We start from the raw sequence: 12685 nt of genomic DNA, 5'->3' as shown, positions 1-12685 counted from the left end.
TGCACCTGTCAAATGCGACAATGGCCACTTGGATGTTGAAGTCACTGTTTTTAAAATGCTTAATTTGAAAATCAATTTGCAAGTAGTATTTCTTTAAAGATATAAATTTTGTAATGCTTAGATGTTGGGAATATTGATCTAGGTTTCCATCTTCCCCTTTTTTCAAGGCTTCAGTTAGTCTTGGGTTATGTCAAACCATAGCTCTACATCTCAACAAAATAAGAGCACGTACTCGTTGCCATGTCGTGTTGAGTTCAAAGGCAAAACAATTAAAAGCTCTGCATGAAATGTACCTAGAGTTGATTCTCTGTTTTTTTGCGTAGCACACTGAGCCATAGTTTAATGATTTTAAAAAAATAAAGGTGTTATTTAAATGTAAATAGCATACATAGTGTGCCTGGGCAGTTCTGCTTAGCATAGGTCATCTAGAAGGCCTAGATGTAACATTGTATCTGTTTACAGTGTCTCTTATTTTCAGACAGAAAACATATGAAAAAACAAGATATAGGAAGTAATATTTTAAGTTATTGTGCATGAAATGTGAATATTTAATAATATTCATATAAAATAAGTAAATGTTGTTCTTTATTAAAACCTTAAAGCCACTCTGAGCTGAAATTTGCTAGTTCTGTCAAGCAGTAACACTGCTGCACCTTTTCTTGCCAGGAGTTCAGGGGAGCAGGCAGCACAGATTATACATGCACCACTCCACAAACTCCAGCTGGCATATTTTGATCCATTCCCAGACAGGGCAAATAAAAACAGTCCTAAAGCTTCAAAACTGACATACTTTATATGGAAAGCGAAACAAACCCTCAGCATAGCTTCTATGGAAGAGGCCAAAATATTCAAATGGCACTCAACGAATGAAAGTTTCAAATGGGGTGTTAAAGATATTTATGATATAATACTTTTTGCACACAAGCCTCCAAATGCAAAAACTTGTGCCTGTGTTTCTCAGGTAATAACTTCTGTAGACAGGTCATTTTGTCAAACAGATGTAAGCAGTCAAACCTCACCATTTCACATTTGAATCAAAAATAAGCGCAACATCTAGTTCTGACTAAATTAAATCCCTACAACAGAGTTTCTGAGAAAAGCAAAACTGTATGTAAAAAAGAATTATTCTTAATATAATTGTAATGAAATGAAGTAAAAAGCCAGAATACACACGAAACAAAAAAGAAGCCTGACGATTTCTGAAAATTTCCTCAGCCAAGTGGGGCACATGATGATTATATGAGTCTTAGTTTAATTGGCACAAATGGACATTGGGAGCATAGCCAGCAGCATCCACGATTACATTTCTTCTCTTTGTCTCTCATAATTATTCAGTGAAGAAATATAACCAAACTACACAGAATAAAAAATATTTCTAGATCACACACAAACTTTGATATATGGCTATGTGATAGTATAGTAATCGTATCGTATGTACATTTTTTTAAAGAAAGGATTTATTTCTGGAAAAAAATCAGATTAAATTCAATGCATGTTTAGCATTTATTTTTTATTTCATATCTGAAAAATGAGTGTGACCAGACCAGTTCATCATATTTGGCAAAACACATTCATGAAACTTTTCTGAGTAAGTAAAATGGAAATAAAAATGGAAGGTTTCATCCTCTATAACTGTGGGATGCTATTATGGATCCATAACTACCGTTGTACTGTAATGCTCTTATACATTATGAAACATATAAATATATCTGTCTAAATAGCCTATACCTGAGAATATATTCTCTATGCAGACCTGTAGCAATAGATAGTAATAATTTCTATGAACATGTTGCTTGGTTAAATATTTACCATTGAAATCAAATACTCTGCCAGTTCATAATGATCGAACAACGCTGTCCTGTAAGGAAAAACAAAAAAATACAGTAACATTAGAAAGGACAAAGAAGTTTCAAGCCAAAGGGCAGTACTCTTCTCCATTTGGTACATTTTCTAATATTTTCAAATAAATAAATTTTAAAATACAGAGATAGACAGAGAGATACCCTTATCACATAATTCATTTTCATAAATTGTTTTGATTTTTGTCATGAAGTTTTCTTTTCAAACTAAGTTCATTTCAATTAATACATTGAAAACACACTGCAGGAAACAAAGACCTCATTGGTAGGTCAACAGGCATTTTACCACTTATTTTCAAGAGAACCAGTCATTTCATATGTACCACACAAGGTCCATATAGAATTCCATAAATTTCAGATGCAGCTTGTTCCAGGTATACTTAGAGCCTCAAATTCATTTCACTGTTCCAAACTTCAAAAGTAACTTGCTACATATTTTGTGCAATAATGCTAGTGTGGGGTCAAAATGGCAGTGGGCAAAAACGTACTCTGACTGTGGCAGGGAAGTTTACTTGAAAAAATATGAAAAATATTTTAAAGCTGTCTATAAGCATGAAAAATTCCCAGGTTTTATTCTACAGTAAGACATTGAATTACATATTACAGGAAATAAAATGGCCAAAGCAGGAAGTACAGTACTGTAAATACATGCAGTCAAAGTGTTTTCAGAAATCAGACCTCTGTGAAATATTTTGACTCAATAAGCAACACAGAAGGACAGTTCCAAGGTTCTACTGAATCTCAAAGATAACAGTTGCCTTAGCGCTATAAGGGGTAATAATTTGGGGTGTACTATAGTTAGAACGGATTACTCAAAAGACGTATTTTAAAAGTCAAGTCACAGTTCCAAATATGTAGAGATGCCTCCATTATCTATAGCAGACCCCTCCAGCCAGGCATAAATACTGGATGCTTCACATACACTCAAATTCCAAGGCGACTGAAGAGAAAGTGAAGTCATTTTATGAAATATTTGGATGGAAACATGACAATAGGAATGCAAAAGGATCAAGTCCTGTCTCTGTTTCATTACCGCTTTGCTTCTCAACAAGTTAATGTTCCTATTCAGTTTCTTTATATTCTGAGATATTTGGGTGACTTTCTACCTTTCTGATGATTCTTGATAATATAATTTTTCCTGTTCCACAGACACAGGGAGTAAAAGAATGTCATTCCTTTTACCAAGTATTTTTCAAGGACAATAATTTTTATGGATATGGCAGCCAGTTATCTATTATGTAGTATGTGTGTCTGCACAATTTTCTTTGGCATTCTGTCATCACTTTCTCTTCAACTGTGTTCTATCATTAGACATGGTAACATTTCCAAGTGTACACAAACATTATCTTAACTTTACAACACACTCCTCTTTTAATGTCTTCAATTATCTTTGAATCATACCACTTTTTACTGTGTGCAAAGAACAATAATCTCCACTGTCTCTGACATTCTGCTAATTATTTCATACTGTTAAACTTCTTGTAGAATAACACTGTCAAATAATTATAGTTAAATGCAGTGAAAAGTATCTTTCTTGCAAAAAATGTATAGATGGGGAAGTATAATATATTCCATAGAGCTGGGAGCCAGCACATTTAACTAAGTATCTTTTTGTTACAAAAGACTGAGGAAAGTTCTCCACAGTCTAGTGCTTTGGTATCAGAGTATGAAAGACTAGAAGTCTAGAGGATTATTACATACACAAACACCATCTGCAACTTCAAAGTCACAGGGTAGTGTACCAACATCTCCTTGTAGCTGATCAGGCATAAGATAATTTTTTTGGGGAAAAAAAAAAAAAAAAGAAAATATTCTTTTAAACAGCTTATATTATTTTTCATTCATTTTCTGGAGAACATCACCCCATTAGATGAGGACATTTCTTTCACATCGTCAGAGGCTGTTAAAAGTTCCACAAACTTTTTCACCAACTACTTTACTGGAGTAAATTTTCAGTGCAAAATGGCAGTAACCATTCCTTAACATGGTCCCAAGGTAACTGGAAATGGTTTGATTTTGGTATCAGGACCAAAATTTTTAACATTTTGACCAAATTATTGACTTTTGCATACTGTACTGAAACCATCTCCTATACCATGGAGAAGTTCCTAATCATGTGGAATGGTTTTCCAGATGTGAGGAATGATTAAGAATATCACGGCTCACAATTTATAGTGAAGTTTGGCACAGCAGCCTCCTACCTGTGAAGCAATGTTTCCTTATTCCCATCCACAGCATCAATAATGGATTCCTCACCAGCATAGGATGATATCATCAGTTTTACAATCTCAGTTGCTCCTTGAGTGGCAGCAAAATGAAGTGCTGTGCATTTTTCATTCTATAAATGGGAGAATAAGACAAAATTTAAATATTTAAACCTCAGCAACCTCACTTCCTATCTATCAAACACACTAGTGATCTAGCTTAGGATTCGTAATTCCTAAATGCCTAAACTTCTATGTAAGTAATGAAACTTTAGTCTTTTACAGAAGTAGTAGAATTCTAAAGAGATTGTAAAGATCAGAGAAGACTAAAGAGACAGTTTTAAAGGATTACTACAAAGCTTTTTATCATTCTACGCCAAGTCCCTAAGATAAGAGATAATTATACTCTTAAAAATTTTTTGTAGTTTCATTAAAAATCAGACAGGTGCAGCACCCTTTCATATAAGAGATAAAGAAAAGCTACAGAAAATCATAGGTAGGCCAGTACAAATCAACAGGCAAACAAATGGGCCTGTATAATGCAGAAAATGCATTCTTTCAAAATGTGTTTTACTTCCTAAATGGAATATTCCTTAGAAGTAATTCTTAAATCATTTTTTCTGCAGGTTAAAAATAACTTGGTCTAATATGTTTTTTAGCTGTTATAAACTAGACAGTCATAAAGTAATTAAGCAACATATAAATTATTAGAACAATATTTGCCAAAACAGGATTTCATGTCACTAGATGGGATACACGCCTGAGGGTTTTGACTTTCTCCTTTTTAGAACAGGAACATTTCAGTGAGTGCATTGGAATGGGCTTTTCAACAATGCCATAAGCATTCTCAAAACAGTCTTCCCCATCACAAAATCAGCAGCATAAATCACCTCATTCAAAAGCTGTGTTCAAAGAATCAAACCAATAAAAGAAGACTAAACTATATTTATTTTTGCTCTCATTAGTTGATTTCAGCCTTGCAAATATCTTGATTAATGACAGATATTTTTAGAAATGTTTATTTATGAATGAAGCTGTGCACAGACCCTTACACCAGCAGTGCTAGCAGCTGGTAGCAGCAGTATTATCAAGAATTTTTGTTTGATTACAAAGAAGATGCTGTGAAGGCCAAGGCAAGGCTGATGATAAACAAGAACAATAAGAAAGTGTAAGACTGAAGATCCTGTTTCTGAGAAGGGATGACTTTATGTAACTTGTGTAAAGAAACTTCACATTTTGCCTGATTTGAATGAGAGACTTGTTTTAATTTGCTGCTCCCTCAGCTTTGCTTTGGAAGAGACAATGAGCAATGATTTTTTTCATAACACTCAGAGATTTAGAGATATCTAGGTTTTATCAAAGTTACATTTCACTGCACTCCGAGTTTTACCTGTTTTAGATCGATTTGGGCTCCAAATTCAATGCACATTTTAATCATGTCGAGGTCCCCACTTTGAACTGCCAAATGAAGGGGACTGCACTTTCCATTATTGGTAAAATTGATGTGGGTTTTAGCAGAGTGACCCAATTCTTCACCTGAGAGATAAAAAATAAATGGATTTTTTTAAAAACAAAAATGAAATAACAGAAGATACAAAGGCTTTCAAAACAAGTATATTAAGAGTGGAATAATATTTTTCCCCCTCAAAATATGAACCTCTCACATCTATCATTAAACAGTGGATTAACTTCAGGATTTAACTTCCTTAAATTTCAGGAAAGCAGCTTGTTTGTTGTTGCAATTCTATAAAAGTTGTGAGCATGAATTGCCCATAGGAATAACTTCATTAACTTCTTGTAAGTTCAAACACAGTTATAAGTGCTTGTTTTCATAGTTCTTGGAGAACTAAAGCAGTAAACTGGTAATGCTAAATCCAACTCACTGCTTGGGAACAATATGCTTACCTTTTTTTAAAAGAATTTCCATACATTTTTTTGCACCTGAAAATGCGGCTGCATGGATAGGCATACATCCCGTTTTGTTTGGTTTACATATTTTCCCTCCATTTTCAATCTGAAAAATAATGCCTCAATACAGCTTAATGACATACAGAAAAATCTGACAAATGCACATACTATTTCAGATACAAAGCTGTCTCTTTGAACACGCATTTATGAAGTTTATATACAAGCATCTTTTGCATATCATATCCATACATCTATACATGCATATGCTTCATTTTGTGAGTGACCTGCAAAAGCAGTTTAAGTTTTTTCCTGAAGTTTGCCACTCAGATAATTACATATATATATATATATATATATGCTCTTAAAAGATTAAAGTTTCTTAGTAACCCATTCAAAGCAACTTGAATACTAGGTCCATGATTAACGTTTCTGCATTTAACAAAGAGACAGGAACAGAATAACACTGCACCAAGATAGACAGAAGCACATAAAAAATGATTATACATACCAGGAGTGTCAGTGCTTCAGAATTATCCTTGTAACATGCTACCATTATAGGTGTGTTTCCTGCTTCACCTTCCAAATTAACATCTGTACTGCTATGCTGGACTAAAATCTAAATGTTTAAGAAAACATTCAGTCAGTCATAAGCCAAACAAAATAACAAAAGCCTAGTCCATTATTTTTGTTGTTTACCACCCATAGCACTCTTGCAACTTTTTCATTTTGCATGCCAAAGGCCCACAGTGCATAGGCAGAGGAGGGAAAAAATGCAGGAGAATGTAAATATACGCAGAGTATTTTAAAGTCTGATTTAACAATTTCCCCAGTAATGTGAGAAAATATTTTCTGTAGCAAATTACAGATGGAGATTTTCAACTTAAGTTTGTTTTAATGTCTTCTGATATTCTCTATTCCCTGGCAAGTGGCAATGTTGTGGATTCTGCTCAATTAGGTATCTATTGAACAGTTATATATGATGAAAGGAGATGATGCTTGAGGAGAACTGAGACCCTGCCAGTCCTGAAATCCTGCTTCAGCTTCTCTGCTAACAGCTGACACTGAGCTATCAGTGTCATCAAGTACCATTATGACTGCTTCCAGCATTTTTTGAGAAGCAATGGATCTGGAAATTATAATAACCATATTGTACTGCATATTTATTCCCCTAGCTACATATTTATTTAATTGTCTTTCAGTAATTCCCGTGATTTTTTTTCTGTTTTAAAGGAACTGGAATATTTTAATCACTCTCAGGCAATTTGGCAATAAAAACCAAAGGAGAATTATCCTGAATAAACAACAGAGTGGAGAAAAATTGAGAGCACAGAGAGATCAAGAACAGAGCTGCAAAAGAATACAAGCCCAGAAGCTAATATAATGACATTCCTGATAATGGGCTTTGTATTTCAGATTTTATTGTTCTTAATTCATAATAAATACAGATTTTGTAAAAGATGTGAGGACACTGAAACATTTCTAAAGGACTGAGTCCTGAATACAGGTATGTGTGTTTCTTTCTTTTGTTTAGATGAATTAGAAAAAGTGAAAAAATTAAAGGGAAAGGCAAGTGATATGATGTTAAGGTTGCATTCACCTAATAAACTGAAGAACACTTAGAGCCATGGTCTAGCAACTGCAGTGGTAGTGGATCAAGGGTTGGACTTGATGATCTCGGAGGTCCCTTCCAACCCAGCCGATTCTGTGATTCTATGAAATTCTAAAATTCTATCTAAATGCTGCATTTGAAGTGAAAAATCCTCACTGCACTTAGAAAAAGGGATAAAAAGTTATGCTGCTTAAAATCTCAACACTTTTGCTATTTTACAAGGTTCAATATGGACACGTTAGTAATTTCTTCACAATATACTTTTGTGATTTTTAATTGCAGAGTTAGTTCTGCTACTAATCAATTATTAGAATGTTGGTTTTAAGAACTGTGCTTTCTGATTCATTTTAATCTGTTTTTATTAGAACTAGTTTCAAGAAAGTGTTGATACTTCTAAGACTTCCTAAATAATTGTAAAAAAAAAGAAATTGGAACATTATAATTTGAAATAACACTTGGCTACATGAAGTTTTAGTGTCAAAAAGTTCCTTTTTAAAGAACATTCCTTGTGTTTGAAAAATTGAAAAGCATTTTCCATGAAACACAATGACTACTATCATAGCACAAATATCAGTATTTCTATAAATCAGTCAGTTACTTTTTACTTGCTCTGCTAAGACACAAACACTTCCATAAGCATCATATGTTACACATCCTGCTCCCTAAACAAAACATATGAGGAAATACAGCATATATGAACAAGGTCTTCCTGCTCGGCACACAGCTGCTGTTGAGCTACTTATCAACTGTGTATATTTTCTTGGACTTTAGACTTACCTTCACAATTTCATTATGCAGGGACTGAACAGCCATATGCAAAGGTGCCATCATATTGGAGTTGAGAATGTTTGGATTGGCTCCTCTGCTGAGAAGCAAACGAACACTTTCGATCTGGTTTTTCTTTGTGGCCCAGTGCAGTGGGGTATTTCCAGAAGAATCCATCACGTTTAATACTAGGTCAAAGGAGAGAAAACAAAGTAAAATAAAAACCAAAACAAAACCATCAAAAGTTCTGATTGCAATGGGAAAAAAAAGGTGTCTTTGATGAAGTTATAGATCTGTGGCATCGCATTTCTTCGAAGAAAGGAAGGAAAAGATTTCCTGTCATGCAGTGTCTATTTCTTGCCCACTATTACATACCTTTTTTCTTACCCCAAGAGTTACTTGATTTCCCTCTTTCCTTGACTATTCTCTTTCCTTTTATCTGACTTTGCAGCCATTGCTTTAGAGGCTGCACAGAACAAGTGAGTGTGAATAACTGAAATAAGAGATAACCAATAAATGCTTGCAAACCGTAAGAAAGTTAAAGACCGTATCTATTCTATTTCACTTAAGAACACAGAAGTAAATCAAGTCACACCAGTTGTAGAAGTGGTCTGTTTTACACATACGTTTTGAGCTTGAAAATTGAAGATAAACTTCAAAATATATTCTAAAAAAATAGGACGAAAATTATAAACTGAAAATAAAAAGAATATGTTTCAGCCAGAACAATCTAAAATTAGAATGGTCATCATTAGGTGAAAAAATGAGCTTTTCAGGGCCATTGGAGGTTTGCTCAGTAGTCTAAAGTCTATCAGTGGAATCTGATGTAGTTCACAAAGCTTATTATACAACAGACACATAACAGAAAGTTAGACCTACTGTACATCACTGCAGTTTTCTTTTTCATATCTGAAGACTGATACTTTGTATCAAACAACGTAAGACACTTATGGATTCACTGCATTAGAGACAAAACAGTTCTAACATAACAAGGGGGACTCAAACCACACTCAAGACAGTGCAAACTGTGGCAGACAATTTGAATTATATTTCAATCTATAAATGGAGATAACACATACCAGTTCTGTTTCAGTTGGGCGATGGACACTTCGGTTATTGAACTTTTTTATTCTGTTAAATAAAATAGTTGATAAAACGCATGTTACCTTCATAGGAAGAGTCGTCTATGATCAACTGCATTAATTCTATTTGTCCTCCTTCTGCAGCATGATGCAGTGGGGTGGCATTTAATTCATCTACTTTTGCAAGACCAGAACGATTCTTCTTAATGAAGCTCCGCAGCCTACAGGCGCTTCCATCTGAAATAACCTATTTTGGATAGAAGTATTCTCATTTTCTGATTCTCCTAAAGGCAAGAAGTTAGCAACGCTATAACGTGTTTCTATGGACAGGTTACCACTCAGTAATTCTCCCCCAGCTGTCTGGTTTCATACAGAAGTTCACAAATTCTGATCAGATTGGGCCAACAGTGCAACTCAGATTGATTTAATCGACTGCAAAATCAGATCCAGATGAGAAACAGTGCAAAATTAAAACAAAATGGAAATCATCTTGAAGACATTATTTTCTCTTCTGTAGTGAGCTCAAGATCCTCTTTCCACAGTAGAAAATCTCAAACAAGCAAATTAATCACTTACATTTTTATATTCTTTCCTGCAGTGGCCATGTCAAATGAATCCAACAGAGAGGAAAAATTAATAATCTTAATAAGTTTCTTTTTTAGATCTTTCTACAGAGACCCTATGTCCTGAGCTTTCAAGCTCTGCCATCGGGCTTCTGTGATGTTCTTTATGTCAGAGCAACCAATATATTTTTTAGTTTCAGCAGCATGCTTAGACCGTCCCACAGGCTACTACTCAGTCTGAAACTGAGATCTCAGTATCATCACAGTGATACTCTGACAGCTGAGCCTGCACCTACTGACAGCTTGATACATTCCAGATACTGTGATTTACAACCAAAGCCCCCTATGGAAGCATGTTGATTCTTACTTTATGATATTCTCCAAATATTTTTTGTTAGACTGATTCAAAGCCCAGAAAACTGATAGAAAAAATGTTTGCAGTAGAATGGGCAGGAATTTAAAAAAAAGATGTTAAAAATTAGGAGAGAATAAAAAAGAAAAACAATTCAACAAAATTGGGAGGATAGAAAGTGAGAAAAATGCGTATCAAAAGTAATGTAAACCTTCCGAAAGATGTGTAAGCAAAGAAAAGAATAAGAAAAGGGAATCCCCTAAAATCACTGTTCCCTTCTCAGCTGGAAAAGAAAAAGAAAACTTTGCTCTCCAGGATCCCCTGAGTCACAAAGTCTCAGCAATTTTTGCTGTCATTAAGCAAATATACATTACGGGGCAGCCCATTCGCGTGCTTAAGCACGTGTTTAATTTCATTCAGGATACTAGTCCCACTGACTTCAGTGAGGTTACTCGTGTCAATAATAGTATTTGTCAATAACAATATTTGTGGTTAAAGATTTAGAAGACTGAGGCCAAATACAGGGTTAGCATCTGCTTCAGAAGTGCAATCAGAAAAAGCTAATAGAAAACATGTGATGTAATTGTGGAAAGATTTAAGATGACTCAACTATCACAAAGATAACAGGTCAATTACATACTCAAATATCTATACATTTTATACACATCAAAAGCTATTTAAGAAAACCTTGTTACAGAGTCCAGTATTTTGTATGCCTTCTAATGTTCTACCTTTTTTATGTCTATTGATGTAGACCACATTTTGCCACTCTTAACACTGGATTTACTTTTCAATGTGAGACAAAATGTAGTATGATGATAATTTCCATCAATATAAATAAGATTTATCAGCCAATACTGCTATGTTTCATTAGCAAAATAGGAAGAAGAATTCAGTTAGGTGTTCTCAGTAATTAAGTTGGTAAAAACCAGCAAAGCAATTTATTGTAAATTCCAGCTCGTTTGCCCTTGCCTGAACAGCTCTGTAGTGCCAGATCACCCACTAGGGTGATAAAACACGTTATGCTGAAGAGGTGTTGCTCAAGTCTACACCTAGCACACAGAAAACATGCATGGCTGGAAATGACCCCAAGAGGTATCTAAACTCATCTACAAACTTCGTCAAATTTGTTTAGCTTGCTGTTAAAAATCTCCTAAGTTACCCAAGTCTTCCATCCTGTAAGCAATCTCTTCCTTTGCTTAATTATTCTTATCCTTAAAAATTGGGCTACCCAAAGTTTGGTCTAGCTTGCCTAGCAGCAATATAAATACATTACTTCTTATCCTATTATCTATTAAAAATGGGAAGATTTTATGTCTTTCCTGCCAGCAATTTCATATTTGTAGGTTGCACTCCTGGTTCTTTGTCCCTCCATAATAGTTCCAGTTCTTCTAAACTTTCTTTTTGGGACATTTTTGCTAGATAGTCTACTCATTCCTGCCATGACCCTCCTTCCATGGACCTCCTTCTCCTGGCCAAGGATGGGATGTGAGATCCGCACCAGCCGCCTGCCACCCACCACCCACATCCTCCTTCTCCTGCTTCCCTCCTGCCTTCCCGCTCACTCCAGTCCAGACTTGGCCAGACAACACCTGGGCATCCTGTGCCTTCCCACGCCACAGCCAAGTCAACTTCCAGCCTGTCTCCCGTCCCTCACAGATCTTCCCTCACGGCTCCACTGAGTGAGCAGAAAGGGTCTCCTGGAGGGAAGGCTCCCCGGGACAGAACCACTGCCGAACCCGCACAGCTGTCTCCAGAGTCCTACCGTACCTTCATCCACCTCAACTTCGTCTGCCTCACCCTCCACCTTCAGCCCTCGTCCCCACCACCAGCCCGGTCCCGCCGCCCCCTCCCCGCGCCCTCGGCACGCACCTTGAAGACATCCTGCGAGGCGACGGAGGCCGCGTCCGCCTCGCAGGCGACGCCCTGGTAGGAGCTGGAGGCGGCCGCCTTCTCCCGCGACCGGCAGAGCCGCAGCAGAGAGCGCTTCATGCCGCCCGCCCGCCCGGCTCCGAGCAGCGCCCGCCCCGTCCGCTCCGGAGACCTGCGAGGCGACAGAGCGAGTGACGGCGAGGCCGGGGCAGCTCCTGGACACCCCGCGGCGGCGGGGGAGGCGGGGAAAGCGGGGAAAGCGGGCGGGGGCCATCCCGATCCCGCCGCTCCCCGCCGGGGCGGGCATCCCGCCGGGCGGCGGCTCCCACCGCCAGCAGGCAGGGCCCGGGCGGGCCCCGGGGACACGAAACGCCTGTGCCCTAAATCACCGCTACCTACCCCCATACTACCCTCCCGGCTTTAAACCAGGGACTTGACTTGTCTAATGTCAGCTTCTCAGCATTTACTTTG

At 36.9% G+C, this 12685-nt stretch overlaps 1 protein-coding gene across 1 annotated transcript in view; it reads right to left on the bottom strand.

Annotated features, from left to right (window-relative positions):
- The window catches only part of TRPA1 (transient receptor potential cation channel subfamily A member 1), a 32409-nt gene extending 20075 nt beyond the window's left edge, over window positions 1-12334 (bottom strand). The window contains exons 1-8 of the mRNA XM_032692843.1: window positions 12215-12334; window positions 9512-9674; window positions 8358-8533; window positions 6480-6587; window positions 5969-6077; window positions 5454-5599; window positions 4061-4197; window positions 1810-1858 (exon numbers count right to left, since the gene is read on the bottom strand). Coding sequence (XP_032548734.1) covers window positions 1810-1858; window positions 4061-4197; window positions 5454-5599; window positions 5969-6077; window positions 6480-6587; window positions 8358-8533; window positions 9512-9674; window positions 12215-12334 — 1008 coding nt within the window. The remainder of the gene's footprint in view (window positions 1-1809; window positions 1859-4060; window positions 4198-5453; window positions 5600-5968; window positions 6078-6479; window positions 6588-8357; window positions 8534-9511; window positions 9675-12214) is intronic.
- Between the last annotated feature and the right edge of the window lie 351 nt (window positions 12335-12685).

Source organism: Chiroxiphia lanceolata, chromosome 1 (assembly GCF_009829145.1).
Source record: "Chiroxiphia lanceolata isolate bChiLan1 chromosome 1, bChiLan1.pri, whole genome shotgun sequence".
In the NCBI taxonomy this organism is placed as follows: Eukaryota; Metazoa; Chordata; class Aves; order Passeriformes; family Pipridae; genus Chiroxiphia; species Chiroxiphia lanceolata.
Note: the sequence above shows the minus strand (reverse complement) of the source record. Positions and strands in the feature narration are given on the sequence as shown.